This window comes from Macaca mulatta, chromosome 10 (assembly GCF_049350105.2).
Source record: "Macaca mulatta isolate MMU2019108-1 chromosome 10, T2T-MMU8v2.0, whole genome shotgun sequence".
Classification (NCBI taxonomy): Eukaryota; Metazoa; Chordata; class Mammalia; order Primates; family Cercopithecidae; genus Macaca; species Macaca mulatta.
Window position 1 is genome coordinate 9,317,225 of NC_133415.1, and position 20,460 is coordinate 9,337,684.

At 47.9% G+C, this 20,460-nt stretch overlaps 1 protein-coding gene across 7 annotated transcripts in view; it reads left to right on the forward strand.

The window, feature by feature from the left end:
* Positions 1-18,821, forward strand: part of TCF20 (transcription factor 20) — a 187,201-nt gene extending 168,380 nt beyond the window's left edge. For 2 of the 7 annotated variants that reach the window (XM_077949463.1, XM_001107318.5), the window contains exons 4-6: positions 8,456-8,505; positions 9,597-9,724; positions 17,498-18,821. In XM_077949463.1, coding sequence (XP_077805589.1) covers positions 8,456-8,505; positions 9,597-9,680 — 134 coding nt within the window. In that variant the 3' untranslated portion in view covers positions 9,681-9,724; positions 17,498-18,821. Of the gene's footprint in view, positions 1-8,455; positions 8,506-8,639; positions 8,641-9,596; positions 9,725-17,497 lie in introns of all 7 variants that reach the window. The other 5 variants (XM_077949462.1, XM_077949465.1, XM_015150494.3 and 2 more) reach the window with 5 other exon arrangements.
* Positions 18,822-20,460: the final 1,639 nt, after the last annotated feature.

Genomic DNA, 20,460 nt, shown 5'->3' on the forward strand with positions numbered 1-20,460 from the left:
ATTTTTTTTTTTTCCTTTAAGCTCTGTTGGACCCAATCCTTTCTATCTCTGTGGACTTTGCTGTGTATTTGGGTTACTTCCACTTTTTGACTATTATGAATAATGCTGCTGTAGAACATTCACATGCAAGCATTTGTGTGAACATGTTTTCAGTTCTCTTGGATGTATACCTGGGAGTGGAATTGCTGGATCATGTGGTAACTCTGTTTAACCTTTTAAGGAATTGTCAGACTGTTTTCCAAAGTGGCTGCCCTGTTTGACATTCTCACCGGCAGTGCATGAGGGTTCTTCTTTCTCCAGCTCCTCCCTGACACTTGACTTCATGTGTGTGTGTGTTTTTTGTGTTTTTTTTTTTTTTTTTAATTGTAGCCAGCCCAGTGGGTATGAAATGTTATTTGATTGTGGTTTTTATTTGTATTTCCTTGATGGCTAATGATGTTGAGCATTTTTTCATGTGCTTATTGGTCATTTGTGCATCATCTTTGGAGAAGTAGCTATTCACATCCTTTGCCCATTGTAAAATTGGATTATTTTTTTAATGTCAAGTTTTAAGAATTATTTGTAGGCCGGGCGCAGTGGCGCATACCTGTAATCCCAACACTTTGGGAGGCTGAGGCAGGTGGATCATGAGGTCAGGAGTTCAAGACCAGCCTGGTCAACATTGTGAAACCCCATCTCTACTAAAAATACAAAAATTAGCCAGGTATGGTGGCGTACACCTGTAGTCCCAGCTACTCGGGAGGCTGAGGCAGGAAAATTGCTTGAACCCAGGAGGCAGAGGTTGCGGGATCGCACCACTGCACTCCAACCTGGGCAACAAAGCAAGGCTCCGTCTCAAAAAAAAAAAAAAAAAAAAAAGAATTTGTAATTCTGCATATGTGGTTTGCAAATATTTTCTTCCATTCTCTGAGTTGTCTTTTTACTTTTCTTTCTTGATAGCATCATATAGGCAATTCACCATTGAACATCAACTGGGTGTCCTACAGTTTAGCTCAGTTCTGATACCAAGCAGAGTTAGTGCAGCCCATAGAGGTTAAGGGCTCAGTCCCACAAGACTGCTCCCCACTTCAAATGCCGACCTCAAGCCCTATGTTATGACCTGACCTGTGTTTCTGAATGATCAGCTTTAAACTAGGTTTTCCAAGACCCCTTCATTGGGTTTGATTAATGTTTAACATGGCTTACAGAATTAACAGAAACACTTCACTTGTGTTTACTCATTATAAAGGATGCAGATGAACAGTCAGATGAAAGAAACATAGGGCCAAATATGTGGGAAGGGGCATGGAGTGTCCATGCTCTCTCCAGGGGCACCACCCCCGAGGTACCTTCATATACTCAGCAGTCCAGAAGCTCTCTGAATCCAGTAGTTCATGGATTTTTTGGAGGCTTCATCATGTAGGCATAATCAATTATTAACTCAGTCTTCACCCCCTCTCTGCTTCCTGGAGTGGGGTGGGTAGAGCTGAAAGTTCCAAGCTGCTAATCACAGCTTAGTCTCTCTGGTGCCCAGCCCCCATCCAGGAGCCACCAAGAGTTGCCTCATTAGAACAAAAGGTGCTCCTATCCAGGAAATTCCAAGGGGTTAGGAGCTCCATGTCAGGAACCAGGATCAAAAACCAAATATTAGAAGAAAAGATGCTCCTAGCACCCCTAATTGCTCAGGAATTTACATGGGTTTTAGGAGGTCTGTGCCAGGAATCAGGGATGAAGACTAAAATATGTATTTCTTACTCTAAATCACAGTATTACAAAGAGTGTTGTATTTTGTTTGTTGAGATGATAGGGGGATGTTTTGCAATGTGTTAACTGTTGAAAGAAGGGAAACATTTTGTTAAAGAAGTGCCATCCAGTGAGTGATGCAGAAGACTTGAGTTTTGACTTAGAGCTTCAGTAACCTGGGAAAATCACCTTTCTTACCCTAGACTTTTAGTCCCTTTAGTGGGTGTTTTCCCCAGTTACTTTTTTGGTGGCAGGGTGAGCGTTAATTTCAAGTTTATTAAGTTTTTTGCTTTTTTTTTTAGATGAAGTTTCGCTCTTGTTGCCCAGGCTAGAGTGCAGTGGCATGATCTCAGCCCACTGCAACCTCTGCCTCCCAGATTCAAGTGATTCTCCTGCCTCAGCCTCCTGAGTAGCTGGGACTACAGGCGTGCGTCACCATGCCTGGCTAATTTTTTTATTTTTAGTAGAGACAGGGTTTTGCCATGTTGGCCAGGCTGGTTTCAAACTCCTGACCTCAGATGATCCACCTGCCTCAGCCTCCCAAAGTGCTGGGATTACAGATGTGAGCCACCGCGCCCAGCCTTTTTTACTTTTTTAATGGACATTAATTGTAGATATGGGGTGCTCAGTAATGTTTCAATATATATATATAATGATCAGACCTAGGTAATTAGCATGTCCATCATCTCAAATGTCATGTCTGTGTTGGGAACATGTGGTATCTTCTGGTCATTTGGAACTATACAATATATTGTTGTTAACTGTGGTCATCCTACAGTGATACAGAATACTAGAACTTATTTCTCTCATCTAGATGTAATTTTGTATTCTTTAACAAATCTCTACTTATCCCTTCCTTTCCCTTTCCTAGCCTCTAGTATCCTCTGTTCTACTTTTTAATACTTCCATAAGGTCAGCTTTTTAAATTTCCACGTGAGCAAGAACATGCAGCTTTTAACTTTCTGTGCCTGGCTTATTTCAGTTGACATAATGTCCTCTAGTTACTTCTTGAGCATTAGATGTGTCTAAGACCATCACCCAGGCAGCCCCCATAATGCCTATGGTCACGTTTGAGGAAAAGTGACGAGAGAAGGCTGCAAGTAGCACGGTGCTTGTCATCTGCATACCCCTTCTCTGTGCTTCCCCAGGAGAGAAGCAGGGCTGTCCACGGAGGCAGCCACGCTGTCCATAGGAGGTGGGGTTTGATTTGAATTTGATGGAAGGGGAAGAGGGCATGGCTGACTGCATAATGGGAACAGGCATGAGGCATAACACACATAGAGCAGGGCCAACAGACTTGGATCAGGTCTCAGAATTCATCCTGCCCACCCTTCCTTCCAGTGCAGCAATTACTTGCAGCTCCTGACTTTTGTTTAAGCATGTCTCCCTTCCTTTCACATCCATCTCCTTGCCCTTACCTTTTCCTTCCCTCTTTTCTCTCAAGCTTCTGTAGGAGAAACAGTTAAAAAGAACAAGAGAGGTAGAGAAGATAACACTGATGCCAGTTAGATTCTTATAAAAGTGTGTATTCACATATACATGTGGACAGTGGCTCACGCCTGTAATGCCAACACTTTGGGAGGCCGAGGTGGGCGGATCACGAGGTCAGGAGATCGAGACCAGCCTGGCCAACATGGTGAAACCCTGTCACTACTAAAATATGAAAAATTAGCCGGGTGTGGTGGCGCATGCCTGTAGTCCCAGCTACTTGGGAGGCTGAGGCAGGGAAATTGCTTGAACCTGGGAGGCGGAGAGGTTGCAGTGAGCTGAGATCGCGCCACTGCACTCCAGCCTGGCAACAGAGTGAGACTCCATCTCCAAAAACAAAGAGCTAACCAGTTAACTAGTTATGGTTGTTAACACCTGTAATCTCAGCTACTCGGGAGGCCAAGGCTAGAGAATCGCTTGAGGCCAGGAGTTCAAGTTCAGCCTGGATAACATAGCAAGAACGGGTCTGTTCAAATAAAAAAAGTTTTTAAAAGAGCCAACCAGTTGCCTTTTCTCATTTTCATGACCCCTAGTTACATCAGAATATTGTGTTTTATTCCCTGTTGACTAGTGGCTAGGAAAGGGAGACCAGTAATACAAAGTTTTCTGTTTCTAGTTGAAGAAAATGGCTTTTTTTTTTTTTCTTTTTTCTTTATTAGCTGAGGGCTTGTGAGTAAATGGTATCTGTCATTTTCTGTTTTGGGGCCCATCTTGGTAGCCTGCCTAGTTAAGCTGGTAGCATCTCTATTTAACAGAAGTTGGTAGCCAAGTGTCCAGCGAGACAGGGTTCTGGGTTGGGAGGAGTGAGGCTAAAGTTGTCGGCCTCTGGCTTTGCCGCCTCTGCTGCTGTGCACTTTGCTCCTTCATGTGGAGAGCTGGGACCAGAGGTTTCACGAGATGACCATGTCTTGGTCATTGTGGTCTTTTTGATGACCCAAGTCACAGTGACCCAGAGTTATGCACTGCTCTGTGGGGATGGATGCTTGTATAATTCCACACAGTCTTCTTAGAAATTGGCTCTCTGTATATGATGTAACTTTGTATCCAGGAAACAAGTTTATTGATTGACTTTTCTTTCTAATCATAACAAAAATAAGTCCTTGGTTTGAGAATCCCTAACCTCCCTATGGAGTAAGAAACAGTTTAACATTTTCATCTCTGCCTTGCTGTCAACCACCCAGATCTTTAAAGAGCTGTTGATGTCTCAGGGAAAACTTTTATTACTGGGATGTCTCCATAGAAACAGAATCTCTGTTTTGTGATCTGTGACTCCTGCCACCTTCCCCCCAACCTGATGTTGACCCTGCATTCCTGACATCGTTGTCAGCTGTTTTGTGTTGCTTGTTATGTCATAGGCACAGGATTTGGCTCCAGGTGGGGGTTACAGTAATAAGAGCATGAGCTCTGTTTTTTGTTGTTTTCTTTTTTAATTAATGTATTTAATGCAATGAGCCACAACAATTAGAAAAAAAGGCTATGGTAGCTCATTAATAATTCCACTGTGCGTAAAGAACCTTGTGTGGAGGGTTTTTTTCTTCTACTCTCATGAAAAAACACAGCTGGGAATTCTACTTTCTGTACCTCTCCTTGCAGTAGCATTCTAAAGCTGCTATCTCTACTGCAGGCTTTGATCTTGCTCGTGTGGTCAGAGCCCTGGATGGGTCGTTAGAAAATGCTGGTAGTCTGACTCCTCCCCAAGGGATAGCCGTCTGCATCACAGAAGCCAGTTCCAGTGCCAAAAGCCCCATATTTCCCTCCTTATGGCGCAGGAGCCTGAGCCTACCCTTCAGCAAGGCACGATAGAGCTGGCAGGCCCCTGTGTCCCAAGCCCTGCAATGTGCCAACATAAGGAATAATAGTAACACTGGGGTTAGAGTGTAGGTGAATTGGAGTCTGTCTGGTACCCAGCAGATCCAAAGGACATTAGACCCTTCTTGTTTTTCCCACCTCCCTCCTTGAGCCCACCATCCTCAGCCTGGAAGCATGTGGATGCATGTGGGTATCTGAAGCTTCACAGAGCTTATAATGAGGAGATCAGTAAATCCACCCTGCCTTTGAGCTTAAAGAGAGAAATGAAAGTGGTCTTCTCTTCTAGGGGGTTGATGTTTGTGTCTGCAAGCCATCTTGTTGACTAGGCCACCTTGTGGGTCTTTTTGAGCTTGGATGTTGATCTCACAAGCTGTTTACTTTGACTTCACTATGCAGAAGTGCTGCCTGGGCCCTCTGGACAGTGTAGGATGGTGCCTGGGCCTTGAAGAACACAGATTGAGAGACCTTGACTGGCTGGCCATCTAGGTGCAGTTGCCTGTTCAGAATCCTCAGAAGAGGTTTTACTACACTACTGCTCTTCACTTGTCCCTCCCAGCAGGGACTGGTCAGAGGAGAAGCTCCCCTGTGCCCTCCAGGTTTCTGAGCTCTCTAGCTGTGGTTCTGGCCCCTGCCAGGAACAGGAATTTTGCTCTTCCTGACGGCTTGTGGACATGTATGAGAACAGAGTAGGGCATTGTCTGCACAGTGTTCCTGCATGGGAGGCCTTGTCAGAGATGGACACTGCCTTAGGCAGATTGCTATAGGAGACTTCGTTTCCAGATGTATCTGGCATTAGTCTCAAGTTGTCTTTAGTGTGCACTCATAGTGTCTTACTCTTTTCTGCTTCTAACACAGTTCCTAACATGAGGCGTGCTTTATTAACGGTCCATCACAGCTGGTCACTGTTCCGTGGCCATGAGGGAACTGAGCCACCTGTGCCTTTCTAATGGCACCCTTTGCTGCTTGTGTGGTCCCCATCCTCATTTGTATAAACCCCTGTGGCATAAGCATGGCCAAGCCCCACCTGTGCTGTACTGTTTCTGTTTGGCCCAAACTAGAAACTGAGCCAGCATAGTGCTTGCTGCCAGAGCCCAGGTAAGAAGAGAGCATGTCCCCTGAGCTCCAGTTGTCTGGTTCCTGCTGTTTATAAACTCTCTGGCAGATTGGAGCAGCAGGAGTCTTGGTCACACTATGTACTTGTGGGTTTTAAATTAACACATTTCATTTATTGCCTTGCTAGTTGCTTGCTGCGGGAGCACTGTGTTGCCCAACTTACCACTTGGAGGTTAGTGGTAAGTTGCTGAGCTCTTGGGCCCACAGAGCCAAGAAGGCTGCCGCCACTCTCTTAGATATTCACGGGCTCCAACGAAAGACAGGCTATGATGTTCCAGATCTGGCCAAATATAAAAGGGTCTTTTGATTTGTTTTAGGATACTGGGACGTGAAAAGTTTTCATGTGTATGTTCATTGCTTATTACTATTGCACTTAATCTGCAGGCACACAGACTGCTAGTCTGGATCTCAGTTTAAATTTAACAAGGTTAAGTACCATGGCTGTCTCCTGCAATGGTGCCTGGGAGCTCTCTGAGAATGTGTTATCAATGTTTATTAACATTCTGCCACCGCGTTTTGCACCAGTGACCTGGCTGTCGGTCTCCAGGAGCTGTGGTGTGCAGAGTGAACTCATTAATTAGATTTCCTTGCACTACCCTTGTGCGAGAGCTCAACTCACCTGGAGGCAGATGTGTCTTTGCTGCCATCCAGGATGCTGTCATCATGTTACAAGTTGGAATGAATCATTTTTCCTCCAAGGATTAAAAGCATCCTCATGGGATTTTACCTTCCTCTGAAGCATTTAGCGTGGATTATGTGATTTGTGTTGGAGGCTTCTGTGTCTCCATGGGTCATAGGGCAAAGGTGACAGTGGGGCTCTTGGGCCTGGCCACCTTTCTGTCTCAGACACCTGGGCTTTCTCTGTACAGAGAAGAAAAAGCGCTTCCAGATTTTAAAGTGTTTTTACAAGGAAGCTTTGGCTTGAGCCTGGGAAATGGGGTTAGCCTAGAATCAGGGATTTTTAAAATAGCATTTATTGGTGATATCATGGGAATATAGAAAAGATCAAATTTAAATCAGCTGTATCTTATTACCCAAAGAGAATTATTGTTGTATATTCGTAGATTTCCTTTCGGTCTTTTTTTTTTTTTTTTGAGACGGAGTCTCGCTATGTCACCAGGCTAGAGTGCAGTGGTGTGATCTCAGCTCACTGCAACCTCTGACTCCCTGGTTCAAGTGATTCTCCTGCCTCAGCCTCCCGAGTAGCTGGCATTACAGGCATGTGCCACCACACCCAGCTAATTTTTGTATTTTTAATAGAGACAGGGTTTCACCATGTTGGCCAGGCTGGTCTTGATTTCCTGATCTTGTGATCCGCCCACCTCGGCCTTCCAAAGTGCTGGGATTACAAGTGTGAGCCACTACGCCAGCTTTTTTTTTTTTTTTTTTTTTTTTAAAGACAGAGTCTTGCTTGCCCAGGCTATAGTGCAGTGATGTGATTGTAGCTTACTGAAGCCTTGAACTCCTGGGCTCAAGCAATCCTCCCACCTCAGCCTCCCAAGTAGCTGGGACTATAGGCAAGTGCCATCATGCCCAGTCTTTCAGTCTTTTTTTTTTTTTTTTTTTTTTTTTGAGACAGTCTCACTCTATCGCCCACGCTGGAGTGCAGTGGCGCCATCTCCGCTCTCTGCAAGCTCCACCTCCCGGGTTCACGCCATTCTCCTGCCTCAGCCTCCCAAGTAGCTGGGACTACAGGCGCCCACCACCTCGCCTGGCTAATTTTTTATATGTTTAGTAGAGTTGGGGTTTCACCGTGTTAGCCAGGATGGTCTCGATCTCCTGACATCGTGATCCGCCTGCGTCCGCCTCCCAAAGTACTGGGATTACAGGCATGAGCCGCTGCGCCTGGCGTTTTTTTTGTTTGTTTTTTTTTGTTTGTTTTTAATAGTGACAGGATCTCACTGTGTTGCCCAAGCTGGTCTTGACTCTTGGACTCAAGTGATCTTTCTGCCTTGGCCTCCCAAAGTGCTGGGATTATAGGTATGAGCCACCATGCCCAGCCTCAAGTCTTTTTTTAATGCATAGAAACATTTTAATAAAATTAGCACATTTATACATTTGTATATCCTGGTTTTTTCAAGCAGTTTTGTTTCATGAGTATTTTCCATACCATTAACTCTTTTAAAATGTTAATTTTTAAGTGACCGATATCCATCATGTTAAGGTAATTGTAGCTTACTTGGGTTGTCTCTAATGTTTTCCTATTAGAAGTAAGTGTAGGGACCTCCTAGTTTTGTGTCTGACCCTGTCAATCCCAGCCAGTATGACCACACATACGTCCAGCTGTGAAGTCTCTATCTGACTGTCCCCTTCTGTCTTCCAGATTGTTTGCTACATGAGGAGAACTTCTCGGTGAGGTGCCCTAAGCACAAGGTGAGTCAGAGGCCCCAAGAGCTACTAGCAGGGATGGGATCAGGGGTGGCTCCTCCTGAAAGATCTGAAGACCAGATGGTGCGCCTCACCCATGCCTGTGCCTCTAACTGCCAGTCCACTCCTGGCCCTGGGAGGGTGGAGGGGCATGATGCTGAAGGGAGACCCGTGGCATGGGGACCAGCACTCGGAGTAGTATGAGATCCCAGGAGAAATGTGTTTTGGGAGAGTTGGTGTTTGTCTGTTCATTAAGAGAGGCGAGAATATCTAACTCGACCAAGCCACCGATTTCCACTTGAGGTGAATAGAACCCCAGTTCACAGGTTGGAGTTTGGTAAGTCTGGTTCTAGACCTTGAGGCCTGTACAAAGGCATCTTCCCACACTAGAAGTCAAGCTGACCCCAAGGCTCTGGGGAAGCTCACAGTCTCTTCCAGGTTGTGCTTCTGCAGAAGCAGCCTGATGCGCAGTGGATGGGCTGCCTCGGCTCCACTTCCCAGTTTATTTAGGAGGTGGTCTCATGGTCGCTTCCTTTAGGAAAGGGTGGGAGGTGAGGGGGTGAATGGCCTGTTTGTGGATACCACATATGTGTATGGGGAGGGTGTATACGGAGAAGGAGGCCCAAGAAAGGACCAGAACGGAGACCACTGCCACCTGATGTTTCCTGCAGGGGCTGCACCGTGTCTCTGGCTGAGGTCACACTGACACCTGGTGGTCACTGGTCACTCACAGTCTTAAATCTAGTAGGGCCGAAAGTACTAGGAGGAGGTTGTCCAGAGAGGTCTGCCCTCAAAATGCTCCTGAAAGATGCTTGCTTATGCTCTTCTTTAAAAATTATTTCCAGGGAGGGGTGGTCACAGGATCTTACATTCTCTTTATTTTTACTTAATTTGCATGTTATTTTTAGAACTCCCCTTTTTAAGGGTCACATTTTGCCTCAGAAAACCCTGTCTGAATGTCTCCTGTTTGTCGGTCAGGACTGACTCTGCCTTTTCTTTCCTTTTCCGTGTGCCACTCCTGTCCTCCCTCTGCCCTCCCTGATTTCCGCACTGTCCTCTCCCACCTGTCTGTCTCCTCTTGGTTTTGCCTGTGTCAGCCTCCCCTTCCGTGCCCTCTCCCCCCCTTGCAGAACAAGACCGCGAAAGGCAGCCTCAGCACAGAGCAGTCGGAGCGGGGGTGAGGGGGGCAGTGTGCTCGTGGGAATGGAAAGGACAGCAAGCACAGGTGAGTCGGGGCCACTGGGCTCCCTGTACCCTGCCCGGCTCCCAGCGGGCCTTGTTGCCTCTGCCCTCCTGCTCGCTCCATGCTCTGCCGCCAGCATTTCATCCTATGGATGACACCACCAGGTGGATGCAGTGTTTTTCCATTGGTTACTTAGCTCCCTAGAATATCTGTGGAAAAGAGTTGGGGCCTTCTAAACTGTCCACTGCTGATGGAGTGCAGGGTGACTGTTCCTGAAGGCAGCCCTTCAGGGCACAGCTAGCCAGGGGTGGCCTTGTGAGTGGGCACAACAGGCTTTTAGGTCTCTTCCTCGGGCAGGGCACCTCTTGCCAGTAGCCCCTGCTCTTTCTCCCATCTCAGAAAGGGTTCTACTCAAAGGTCTCTTCTCTTTAATTTGCTCCATTACTGTAAAGCTTATGGTGTGTTTTCCTTTGAAAACAACAGAACTCTTGGGTTTTGTTATTTGAAATCTTTTTTTTCCAGTACTTTGAAGGATTCCTTTTTGCAGAAGTACAAAGGAAAGAAAAATCCTCAAAGATTTAGTAGACTTTAGTATCTGATTTAATTTTACTCTTAAAAATCTTGAGGCTGGGTATGGGGCTTCTACCTATAATGCCAGCACTTTGGGAGGCTGAGGCAGGAGGATCACCTAAGCTCAGGAGTTCAAGACCAGCCTGGGCAACAGTGACACCCTGTCTGTACATTTTAAAAAATATTAACCATGCATGGTGGTGCGTGCCTTTAGTCCCATCTACTCAGGAGGCTGAGCTGGGAGGATTGCTTGATCAAACCTGGAGGTTGAGGCTGCAGTGAGCCATGATCGTGCTGCTGCATTCCAGCTGGGCCACAGTGAGACCCTGTCTCAAAAAAAAAAATTATTGTGATTGAGTTTTGCTTGCTGTGAGTTTGTGTGGGATTGTGGTCACGGCCCTCGGCAGGCATCTATGAAAACAGGATGATAGGACTTGGGTCTCTAGAAGCTGCAGGCCTCTGAGCTCCATGTTGCTCCTTCACCCTCCCTTCCTCACTGAGGCATGAGGGGAAATAGGTTGTAAAGAAAAGAAAAACAAAAATGTACCTTGTGGCACTTACTGCTACAGGATGGGGCAGGAGGACTAGTTGTCTCAGAAATATTCATTGAGGGGGGCCGGGCGCGGTGGCTCAAGCCTGTAATCCCAGCACTTTGGGAGGCCGAGACGGGCGGATCACGAGGTCAGGAGTTCGAGACCATCCTGGCTAACACGGTGAAACCCCGTCTCTACTAAAAAAATACAAAAAACTAGCCGGGCGAGGTGGTGGGCGCCTGTAGTCCCGGCTACTCAGGAGGCTGAGGCAGGAGAATGACGTAAAAACCCGGGAGGCGGAGCTTGCAGTGAGCTGAGATCCGGCCACTGCACTCCACCCTGGGCGACATAGCGAGACTCCGTCTCAAAAAAAAAAAAAAAAAAAGAAATATTCATTGAGGGGTCATTTCTCTCAAATGGGAGGACTTCTGTGTCAACCTCAGGAGTTTGACTCACACAGCTACGCTAGACCTGTCCCTTCCGGCACCACCATGTGCCTGATCACCTTCTGGAACATGCCCTCCCCCTTGTTACCACTACTAATTTCCAGAAAAGGCCCCTGGGCTGCCGCACCATTTGAGAAGTCAGGTGCTAAGTGCCTTCTTGATAGAGCATTGAGTGTAGTGCCTTTCCTCTTTCCTCTTCCAGGGAGTAGGGCTGGCAATGGAGGGATCAGAGCAAAGTGGGGGAGGTGGGTGGAAGCCATTCCATGTGTTCCTGGGTCAGAGGAATTAGATGAGCAAATGAAGCCTGTTGGCCTTGGAGTACATTGCCACCATCAGCGAGTGACTGCTGGTTTTCCAGAACCTGCTGGGCAGCACTGCCTGCCTGCCCGCCCTTGCTCCTTTCCCTGGGATTAGCCCTCAGGGAAAGGCAGCCATTGCATTGGGTGGTTTTGAAAGGACTGTTTTGTGTTGGCCCTCCTGCATCTCCTGAGGGTGCCACTGTGCCTTCCCATTGTCGCCCCTCTGCCAGCACAGGCCCAGATGGTTAGAGTCAAGTTCTGTAGGGGACCATGATGTTATATTCCTGGAATGTGTCCTAGAAGACCTGGTTAAGGAAAGAGCTTAAGTGTTTTTTGTTTTTATCCTGGAATTGCATCTGTTAGAAAAAAGGGTTGGGCCCTGGGTCCGGGGAACAAATTTCTTGGGGATTTTGTTCTTCATCTGTTCCTCTCTAGTAATTCTTGGCCCTTCCTTCCTACCTGACAGGGCCCTTGACTCTTTTTTTTTTTTTTTTTTTGAGATGGATTCTCGCTATGTCGCCCAGGCTGAAGTGCAGTGACCCAATCTCAGCTCACTGCAGTCTCCATCTCTGGGGTTCAGGCAATTCTCCCGCCTCAGCCTCCCGAGTAGCTGGGACTACAGGTGTGCACCACCCTGCCCAGCTAATTTTTATATTTTTTGTAGAGACGGGGTTTCACCCAGACTGGCCTTGAACTCCTCACATCAAGTGATCTGCCCGCCTTGGCCTCCCAAAGTGCTGGGATTACAGGTGTGAGCCACCGTGCCCGGCCAACTCTTTTTTTTTTTTTTTTTTTTTTTTTTGAGACAGAGTCTTGCTCTGTCGTCCAGGCTGGAGTGCAGTGGCCGGATCTCAGCTCACTGCAAGCTCCGCCTCCCGGGTTTACGCCATTCTCCTGCCTCAGCCTCCCAAGTAGCTGGGACTACAGGCGCCCGCCACCTCGCCCGGCTAGTTTTTTGTATTTTTAGTAGAGACGGGGTTTCACCATGTTAGCCAGGATGGTCTCGATCTCCTGACCTTGTGATCCGCCCGTCTCGGCCTCCCAAAGTTCGGCCAACTCTTCAACAGAACAATGAGCTTCATCCTTCTGGGTTGAAGCACAGTGATGAAGTGGCCTCACACATTATAGAGTCGTCTCAGGTCCATTGAAGTTGAACCATTCAGTTCTTGGAGGGAGAGGATAGACGCACTGCATCCAGTCCTGTCCATCTGAAATGTTTTTTATGTGCTGTCCCACAAGGCAGATACCTTTTCCTGGTTTCCCAGTTCAGCAGAGTGACATTGAGGGTGGTCACCATCCTTCATTTGTGGTAGAAGCCCTGGTGACTGGGGTTGGAATCACACCTCTAACTAAAGGAGGGCTCATCTTGGGCCCCATGCTGGGGACAGAGAGCCACCATTATTGGGTGCCCTGACAAGGCAGGGAACAGACAGTGGATGTGCATGTGTGTCTGCCTCCTGGTGTGCCATGTTCTGACAGAGTGGTTTGATAGGTACTGTGTGACTAAAGTCAGACCACTCCATATCTCTGTGCTTCAGTTTCTTCTGTAAAAACAGGAATAGCAGTGCCAACCTTGTGAGACTCCCTTGGGAAATGTCTTTAAGTGCCAGCACAGCACACTGACTCTCAGCCTGTTGGTCTGCCATGCCTAGCTGTGGGTTTCTCATGGGAGTTGGAGAGGTCAAGGCAGCAGATTGAACCCTGTAGCTGTCTCTTATAGCAAAAAATACCCAAGACTTGGGGTTAAAAGATGCTGCCCCTGCCTCCTAGCATGTGACGTACCTGGTACCCGACCCTCGCCAGGAGTGCAGAGGGGAAAAGTCCTTCACAGGCCTGTGGTTGCCCACTGTCTCCTTCTGCCAAGGTGGATTGTCTTGCTGGCTTGTGTCATTGGTTGGCAGGGCTTTTGACAGTGGAAGGCCCAGCTCTTCCTCCTGTCGTGAATTAAACAAGGAGGCCCCAGCTTCCCCTAACAGGCCCTGTGGTCCAGCACATGGGAACCTATAACCTTGATCAGGGCTAATGCTGCATCCTGGATGCTACGTACCCTGCAAAGAACAGCCATGGATGGAAGCTGAGCAAAGCGGGACACGGGGAGTAGCGCCCCTGCCCCTGGAACTGGATGTCACACAGCCCATTTGTGTATGAATGAATGTCACATTCTAGATTACCTTTTTCCCAGACTGGTCTAGAGGTGGTCCGGGATTACACCTCCAGAGGAGAGCCCAAGTCTGTCCACTTTCTTTCCCCACCAGCACCAGCCCAGGCATTGCAGCTTCTATAGTGCCCGCCTCCCTGCCACTGCTCAGTAGCCAAGTGCAATCTTCATTAGGCCTCCCTCCAGTCCTGTCTCTTCTCTACGTCAGAGATTCTTGTCATCTTCCAAATAAAAGTCCAAACGTCTCACCTTGCCTCCAGAGCCCTGTGGAAGTCTCAGGTGACTCTCCAGGCCCCTGGCCTACTCTACCTCCTCAGGGGGCAGGCTGCCTCCCTCTGGGCTTCTGCACACACGGTTCCTTGTGCTGGAAACACTTTAGCTCCCCGTCTTCATGTTGCAAACAGGCTCCATCTCCTGAGTCCCAGCTTAAATGCTGCGTCCTCAGAGAAGCCTTTCCCTTTCTAAATCCTTGTTTCCATTGCCCCTCTCCTCACTTGCAGCCGTCCTAGCCTCACCACAATTTCAGATCGTTTACTTGTTTACTACCTGTCTCTCCACTAGAATGTAAGCTCCACATGGGCAGGGACCACATCTGTCAAAGCCTAGCCCAGAGCGGTGCATGTAACTATGCTAGTGCCAGGTGAGTCTGTGTTAAAGAAATGAGTGCATCCCAGGCCGGGCGCGGTGGCTCACACCTGTAATCCCAGCACTTTGGGAGGCCGAGACGGCCAGATCACGAGGTCAGGGGACGGAGACCATCCTGGCTAACATACAAAAATACAAAAAATTAAAATACGAAAATACTAAAAATACTAAAAGTTAGCTGGTCGTGGTAGCAGGCACCTGTAGTCCCAGCTACTCGGGAGGCTGAGGCAGGAGAATGGCGTGAACCTGGGAGGTGGAGCTTGCAGTGAGCCTAGATCGCACCACTGCACTCCAGCCTGTGTGGCAGAGCGAGACTCACATCTCAAAAAAAGAAAAAAATAAAAAAGAAATTAGTGCCATCCCAGAGAATAAAGGGCTCTTGGACCCTGACCATCAGTGCCCTAAATCAGTATAGATTCAGAATTAGGTTTCTCTTCACATCCTTCCTCTCTAGTCAGAATTAATGTCTATTTTAGAAATGAGGAAATGGGCTCTGGGCAAATCCTGGCCAGAGTGAGTGGTGTTGAGATGATGAGTTTTTGCTGCAATTGGAAAAGGCAGGCTTGAAGTCTGATATGGAAGGACATGAGGACGGCGTCCCAGGTTCAGGCCACAGATGAGGCCAAAGGGGAGCAGAAAGGACAGTGTGAGCGAGAAGGGAATGGGGGAGGGAACAAGTGAGAGAGCCTGGGAAGGTGTTGGCCCAAGACGAAACCCTGAATGCTGGCAGCTGAGCAGCAAGATGACGTTCTTTAAAAGAGAATTGACAGTCTTCAGCATAGAGGCGGCAGGTCACTCCTGCTGCTCAGGCCAGCTGGCACCACGGCTGCTCCCAGGCTCGCTGTCTGGGGTCCAGCTGTCTCTCAGCCACACCCCATGCCCTAGGACATGCAGCTCCTAGGACCCAGTCAGGAAGGCCCCAGTCCCACCTCTGGCCATATCGCTTTGGGCTACACCTGTCGCCTTCCTGAGCTTCAGCTCTTGAAGATGGGGGTCAGGCAGGTCCACGTGAACTAATCCACTGTGAACTAATATCTGTAAAGCTGCTAGCCCAGCGCCTTTCTAGAATTTTCCTTCCTAATTTCCCTACTGAAGGAACAATATTTTTAAAGCAACTCTTGAAAAGTTAGAGTCCCATTACATTCAGGATATCATGTGTTTGGGCTAGTCTAGTCGTCAGACCTGGGGAACACTCCCTGTTGGGAAGGCTGTGGAGGGCAAAGCCCCATGCTGCAGGTGCTGAAGAACTGCTGCTGCCTGGGCCATCATGCACCCCAGGGAGGGGCCCACAGGTAGCAGCTCACAGAGTCAACTGGCCAGGCAGACCCTGGCTGCTGACGTACGCTTCATTCTTCAGTGGGGAGCTGGTGTGGGGTCCTGTTCTGAGTAATGTGCAAGATTGGAGTGCAGGCCCAAGACTGCTCTGTACTCGTAAAGAGGGCAAACCCTGCCCTGTCCCCTCCATGAGCAGAGCCTGGCAGGGTACTTGTGGGCATTGACTTTGATTCCCACGGGCATCCTGCAACCCCAACAAGATGACACCCTTCTGTGTTCCTGGAGGTAGGCGCCCATTAGCTCAGCTGCTGGCTTGCATTCCCAGGGCCTGCTTTTACTTGCGTGTGGTGGTGATGTGTCGTGGCCTCCGTGGAATGTGTTCCTGCTCATTGGTGTTACCTGCCAAGTAGTCAGGAACTTCCGTGGGCAAGAGCATGTGCATGTACGTGCTTGGGAATAGCTCAGTCTTAGCTCCTGCAGGTCCCAGCCTTCTTAGCAGTTCTGTGTGTGTAAACTTTATGGAAGCAGAAAGGGCTGGTGACACCTGGGTTCCTGGGGTTTATTTGTAAGGGGAGGGCACCAAATTGGGCTTGAGGAAGCAGTTAGGTGAGCCCCAGTGACAGTCTTAAGCACAGTGATTGGCAGATAGCAAGTGAAGGAGGGGCGAGGCTGCCATCACTTCTGGTTTCTGGTGAAATTTTACTGGACTGATTCCTTGGAAACTGCTGTTTCTCTTTGAGACCTTTCCATATAGGATGGCCCATGAAGCATTCCACAGGGACCTTTGGTATAATCTATCTGTCCTATGTGGGCCATCAGAATCCCCTTCTGCACCTGGGCTGGAAGAGGAGAGAAGCCCCCCAGCCTGGGGATGGGAGACCTAGGGTTCTCAGGCTCCTGAAAGGTCGAGAGGATTAACATAGTCCCGCTCTGTCTGAGCCTCAGAAATCCTGCCCTCCCTGTTAGAGGCCATGGGAAGAGCATTCTTTTTAAGCATGAAGAACTGACTGTGGGCCAGGCCTAGTGGCTCATGCCTGTAATCCCAGCACTTCAGGAGGCCGAGGTGGGCAGATCACCACCCTGACCAACATGGTGAAACCACATCTCTCCTAAAAATACAAAAATTAGCCGGGTGTGGTGGTGTGCACCTGTGATCCCAGCTATTCTGGAGGCTGAGGCACGAGAATCACTTGAACCCAGGAGGCGGAGGCTGCAGTGAGCCAAGATCGTATCACTGCAGTCCAGTCTGGGCAACAGCAAGATTCTGTCTCAAAAAAAAAAAACTTTGTCATTAGCTGAGGATGGTGGCATGTACCTGGTAGTCCCAGCTACTTGGAAGGCTGAGGTGGGAGGATTGCTTGAGCTCCGGTCAAGGCTGCAGGGAGCCGAGGCGACAGAGTGAGATTTGTCTCAAAAACAGCTAGCTGTGTCGACTAGAGGCAACTGTGAAATTGTCCTAAGAGGCGGACTTCGAGAAGGTTCTTCCACAGATTGACCAGGTACTGTAGGTTTCAGTCACAGCTGGGGTCCGACACTGGCAAAACCCCACCAGCTGCCCCACAATTGGGGGCTTGCCCTGAGGTCAGGGAGTTCTCTGCTGTCCTGGTTCCTTTATGCACTAGGAAGGCAGATACACCCTGAGGAGCCCTCAAAGTCTGGCCCCAGCACCCCCACTAGGTCATTGCTGCCTTTAATCACATTCCAGATCCAAAGCCACACAGTGGCCCCAGCATTGGTCTTGGGTGTGTCCCACACCAGCAGCACATCTACAGAGGGGTCTGAGTGCAGGCTTCCTACTGAAAGGTCCCAGGGGTACCATGGAACAGCGGCTGTTGGTGGTGGACCCTGTGGAGGCTCCTGGCCTTCAGTGTCTGTCCCTTGTCTTCCAGGTGAGACTGTGGAGATGAGAAGGTGGTGGACACTCGTGATGGAATGGAAATCGTCCTACCGTGCAGCCACACCCTGCCCCGCCCCGCCCCGCGTGCCTGCCCATGCCAGCACTTCCTTCCTAAGTTCTCACATCACACTCAAACCGGTGACACCACGGGAAAGAAAGACCCAAGACGTTGGAATGGCTGTTTCCATGGACACAATCTCCATAGTGACAATGTGGGGGGAGGGGGGAGGGGTGGGATGACGGGGAAAGGGTGGGGGGAATTAAAAGGGAGGGATAAAAAATATATATATATAAATCTATTTTTAGTCTGGAAAGACTTTGTTTAAATGAAAGGTGCGCTATCCCTTTTGATTCTATTTTAAAATTATCTAGTTAAAGATCTCCAAATTTGTTCTGATGACAAGTGAAATTTAAATGTGAAATTGAACTGAACAAACCCTCATCTCATAAAGGACGGGGTGTGTGTGGCTTTCATCTTTAGCCTGTCTCACACCAGTTCAGAAAACACTAGACCCAGGATTGAAAAAGCAGGAAAACCACACCAGAACCATCCTTTTGTCATTAATTTGTCTCAAAGTGGGAAGGTTTTAGGGGGAGGGGGAAATATAGGGACGGTCCATGTTTTCAAGAGCAGGGGGATGATGTTTAAACACAAAAATAATTTTTTTTCATTTCCAGAAACACTATTTATTTATTTTTTTTAACTTTTTGGGGGTGAAATTGGCAGATGCCTGAGGTCATAGCTGTGTCCTGGGTCACTGTGGCTGGTGAGGACCCTAAGTGTACACAGCAGCAGCAAAACCGAGGGAGGACCCTCCTCTGGGGCCCCCTGTCCTCAGCACATTCCAGGCAGCTGTGCCCTGACCCACAGGTACCCGTGGGGATGAGAGGAGGCCCAGGCCTGTGCTGCCAGAGCCGGCAGTGTGAGCTGTAGGCAGGGATGGGGAGGGACTGTCGCTGTGATCAGAGTGGGTTAAGCTGACCAGGAACACCCATTTAGCCCCTTTTTCTTTTTGCTTTCATTTTTATAAAGGAAAAGAGGACCTGTCAGATAGGCAGCCCCATGCTACGTGATTCTTTATGTTGTGTTGTTTTGTTTTGTTTTGTAAATTGTATAATTTTTAAATATCTGAGTTTTAAAAAAAGAAAAAAGTACAAAAAAATCTTGTTATGGCCTTAAGAAGGGGTTAGTGCATCTTTCAGGGGTCACTCTGCCATGGGGATAAAATAGCTGTTTCACAAACAGTTTTATTTAAAAAAACAAAAAACAAAAAAAATCAAAAAATCAAAAAAAAATAAACTTCATTTTAACCTTGTTTCCTTCTTTTGTTTAATTTAAAGCGAATGCGTCTCTTCCTTCTCCCATTCTCACCCCCAAAGGGCAGCTCTGGTTCTCCAGAGGAGGCCACGATCAGATCCGGTCTGCCCCATTCCTAGCCTCTCGATGGCCACGCAGTTGGGAAGCAAACAAAATTCAGGGTTCCTCCGCCACTCCTCTGGGCAGGTGGAGTGTGGCCAGTGTATGGGGACAGTCAGATTTATTCAAGTTGATATGAGGACATATTTCCAATCAACATTAAGGGTTATAAAAAAATAATGGAATGTTAATGGACTTTTTTAGAGAGTAGAAATACTGGGAGGAATGTTGTGAAGTAGAAATAAGCAATTATAAATGAGTTCTGTGTTCATCAATTTAGGGCAGCAAAATGGCAGATTAATGGTGTTTTAATCGCTACATGAAGCAGTCCATTTCTCATTTCACTCCGCCAGGATGGAGGTGTGGGTGGGTGCATTGTGTCGGCCATAGGACCAAGCTTGGGCAACTGAACAGGACCTGCATAGAAATGATGGCTTTTTTGAGCTAGTTGCATTATCCTTCTGGTCTTGGCATTAATACAGTTAAAATGATAGATTTCAGGTGTCAAGGGCTAAACCACAAAACTTGAAAAATACATATCTTGAGGAAAATATTTTCCTGACAGCAAATGTTTGTCATTTTGCCTTTTATTGTTTTGTCCCCTTTTGATTGGCTTGAGTGGAGTACTTGCGATTGTTCTAGGTCTTTCCTTAAATTGACTTCAGAAATGACCTTCACTGGGGAGTGGCAGTGATATGCACATGCCTCCTGACTCGCTTCTGCCTTCTGCAGTTCGCCTCAACTGCTCAAGTGCCTTTTAGTTCCTTCAGTGTTTTAATTGATTTTGTTAAAGCAGTTTTATGTTCACAGCAGGATTAAGCTGAAGGTACAGAGAGTTCCTATATAACCCCTTACCCCCATATGCATACCTTCCCCTCTATCAACATCCCATCCAGAGTGGCACATTTGTTACAACTGATGGATACATTGTTATCACTCAAAGTCCATAGTTTATACTAGGGGCCACTCCTGGTGGTGTACATTTTATGGCTTTTGACAAGTGTGTGAAGACCTGGATCTGGCAGGGTGTGGTGGCTCATGCCTATAATCCCAGCATTTTGGGAGGCTCAGGTGGGCAGATCAAGGCTTGAATTCGAGAACAGCCTGGGCAAAACCCCCTCTCTACATAAAAATACAAAAATTAGCCAGGCGTGATGATGCATGCTTGTAGTCTCAGCTATTTGGGAGGCTGAGATGGGAGAATCGCTTGAGCCCAGGAGATCGAGGCTACAGTGAGCCGTGATCGCGCCACCACACTCCAGCCTGGGCAACAGCAAAATCCTGTCTCAAAAAAAAAGACGTGGACCCACCATTATCCAGAGTAGTTTCACTGCCCCAGGGATCCTCTGTCCCACTGTTCATTCTTCCTTCCCCCCAGTCCCTCACTACTGAGCCTTTTTCCAAAGTTACGCCTTTTCCAAAGTGTCATATAGTTGAGATTATATAGTAGGTAGCCTTTTTAGATTGGCTTCATCCACTTAGTAATGTGCATTTAAGGTTCAACCATGTCTTTTCATGACTTGATAGCTTGTTTCTTT